The sequence below is a fragment of the Ricinus communis genome, chromosome 2 (genome assembly GCF_019578655.1).
Source record: "Ricinus communis isolate WT05 ecotype wild-type chromosome 2, ASM1957865v1, whole genome shotgun sequence".
In the NCBI taxonomy this organism is placed as follows: Eukaryota; Viridiplantae; Streptophyta; class Magnoliopsida; order Malpighiales; family Euphorbiaceae; genus Ricinus; species Ricinus communis.
Genome location: NC_063257.1, coordinates 30,316,981 through 30,319,658, shown reverse-complemented (window position 1 = coordinate 30,319,658; position 2,678 = coordinate 30,316,981). Strand labels below are relative to the sequence as shown.

Below are 2,678 nucleotides of genomic sequence, written 5' to 3'. Positions count from 1 at the left end.
ATCAAATAGAAAGCCCCAAGGGCGCCATATTCTAGGAGCCCAAACTATGTGATTGAATAAATCCTCCTCTATCTGTTGCGGGTCGAGGACTTCTTCTCCTTCCCCTTCTTCAAACTCCGATTCGTATTTTTCATAGAGAAATCTCTGATCAAGGATAGAACAAGATCCATTTGCATCATATCTAAGGGACTTCTTGGTTCGGGCCGAAGAAGCAATGTCACTCGATCATTTATCAAACTGACTGCAATCTTTTTCTGTCTGTGAGGATCCCACTAGAGCGCTTTCTACTTCTAATAGGCCATGAACTAGATCAGAATCATTCTCAACAAGTCCATAATAAGTGATCCCATTTTTTTCATCGGGTCCGGGTAGAGACCAAAGGTCTTGAGCAACCGATCCGGCAGAACAACTCAAAAGATAAAGAAGTATCGTTAATTTCTTCATGCTCGTTCTAAGTTTGAAGTACCATTTGTATAAATAAGAATCCCCTTCGTTACAAGATTTCTTCTTCATATAGATAGATATAGGATCTATGGGGCAATTACTTAGAAATACATTTTGTGCAACATCCGTCCTATCGATAGAAAAGGATCCCATGATCCCCGAATCGATCTTACCCTGGGATCGCAAATCCCAAGTTTGTCCATGAATAGCAGATCTAATTATATTAGTGTCTATAATTGATTTCTTCTGTGTAATACTAATTGATAGGGCCTCATTGGTAAGTGCTACAAGATCTCGTACATTGGAACCCATGGTTATGGACACAAATCCATTAGTATGGAACATTTTCTTTTTCAAGTGAAATCCCCTAGTATATGAAAGAGTAAAAAAGTGCTTTCGTTGTTGTGGAATAAGAAGCCTTCGTATCTTAATGCATGTATTTAATTTATTCGGAGCTATTAGAGCGGGATCCACTTTTTTGGGAATATAAGTCGAAGCAATAACAAGAATATTTCTAGTGGAACATCTTTCACAATCCCTGGAAAGATAGTTCACTAATAGACCGATGGATAAGTAATTCGACTCATTCACATCCAGATCATGAATGTTTGGAATCCATATTATGCAAGGAGACATTGCTTTTGCTAATTCGAATTGAAGGGTGATATAAAATCGGTCTATTTCCAGCATCATATCCATAGTTAGCGCATTCATCCTAGTTAGAAACTCCAGCTTCGTATCAAAGTCACGGTCGATATCGTCACTCACATCAATATCGTCACTATCATCAATAAGAAAACCCTTAGGCTTGTTATCCAGGAACTTGTTCAGAAATACTGTAATGAAAGGAAGATAGAAGTTTGTCGCTAGGTATTTGACCAAATAGGATCGTCCAGTCCCTATAGAACCTATCACTAAAATACCCCTAGAGGGGGATAGGGCTAAGCGGAGCGAAAAGGGTTTTCCATGAGATGGAAAATGAAAACTATTCACCCCACACGAGGTTTGTGAATAAGTGGTTGTCTGATAATAAGCAAGGAATATCCGTCTTTCTGCTAAACAGGGTGTATTGAACTCATAATTCATTAGATACTTTTTATGAATATCAACTAAGTATCATAAATAAATTGCTCCCGGCTCTTCAATCACTTGATAACCAGAGTCATTCTTTGATAAATGATCACTATGAGTCAAACTCAATAGAATTTGATCAATCCTTTTTTCTGTCGTTAAGGTGGAGAACTGAACCAAGAATTCTCTTTCTTTATCATCAATCGAATCACTGTTCGTGACCAAGGATTCTATTTTATCATCAATCCAATCACCATTAACGTTTTTCTTTTTTCTTATCAATGAATAAATCTCTTTACTTGTATGACTTAGATGTCTCGTATTTCTCGAAAAAGTGATTCGATTGATGGGATTTGGTATGATACTTATGAGATTGATGAGATTGATATTCAAAAATTTCTTCTTAGAACGTATTGATTTAACCCCATAAGCCGGACCACCACCTTATAGCATGTTGCCGCCAGAAGCAGAACCCGCATTTCTTCTAGAAAATCTCCTAATTGTTCCAGAGAAACTAGAAAGAGATTCTTTAACCAGAAAGAATTCAATTCAGATGTAGGATACCTATCCAGAAGTTTTCGCAACTCAATCATGTATGATGGAATCATCAAAGATTTGACCTTTCGAACTCATCGTAACTCACTATAGGCTCGGAAACAAAGAGAAGATGTGTCGAACGAGATATCCGGCAACAAGAAGGAAAAGGATTGAATAGAAGAACTCCGAACATTTGGCGATCTCGGATGTGTCGATATCAATGGTGGCTCATTATTTCGATGAATCATTTCTTGGACAGGAAGAAGATTATGTAAACACTTACTCGAAATCTCACTTATCGGATTCTATTGTGGAAGACATAATTCGCTATGATATATCTGATCCATGCATAATATCATGAAAAATGGATACAAATTTTTGACTGCTACTTAGTATCGGTAATAGGTCTGAAAAGGTATCTAAAAATAGCAAATTTAGAAATTTGTACCCTATCGACGTAAGGAACCATGGCATATACGTTTGGAATAGATTCCATTTTGAGAGAGTCGAAAAAGCACTATCTCGTTGAAAGGTTCTATACATCCGCCCTTTTCAACACATTTCTTTAGACAAAGACTCGCTTTTTCCTCTTTCGGATGGTAAATATTTCTCGGAACATGGGGTGT

General features: G+C 37.3%; 1 protein-coding gene across 1 annotated transcript; it reads right to left on the bottom strand.

The window, feature by feature from the left end:
* Nucleotides 1-225: 225 nt before the first annotated feature.
* LOC125369317 (protein Ycf2-like) lies at nucleotides 226-1,568 on the bottom strand. The gene has a single exon (XM_048371337.1). It carries the CDS (start codon nucleotides 1,528-1,530, stop codon nucleotides 226-228), a length of 1,305 nt encoding a protein of 434 aa, XP_048227294.1. The 5' UTR covers nucleotides 1,531-1,568.
* Between the last annotated feature and the right edge of the window lie 1,110 nt (nucleotides 1,569-2,678).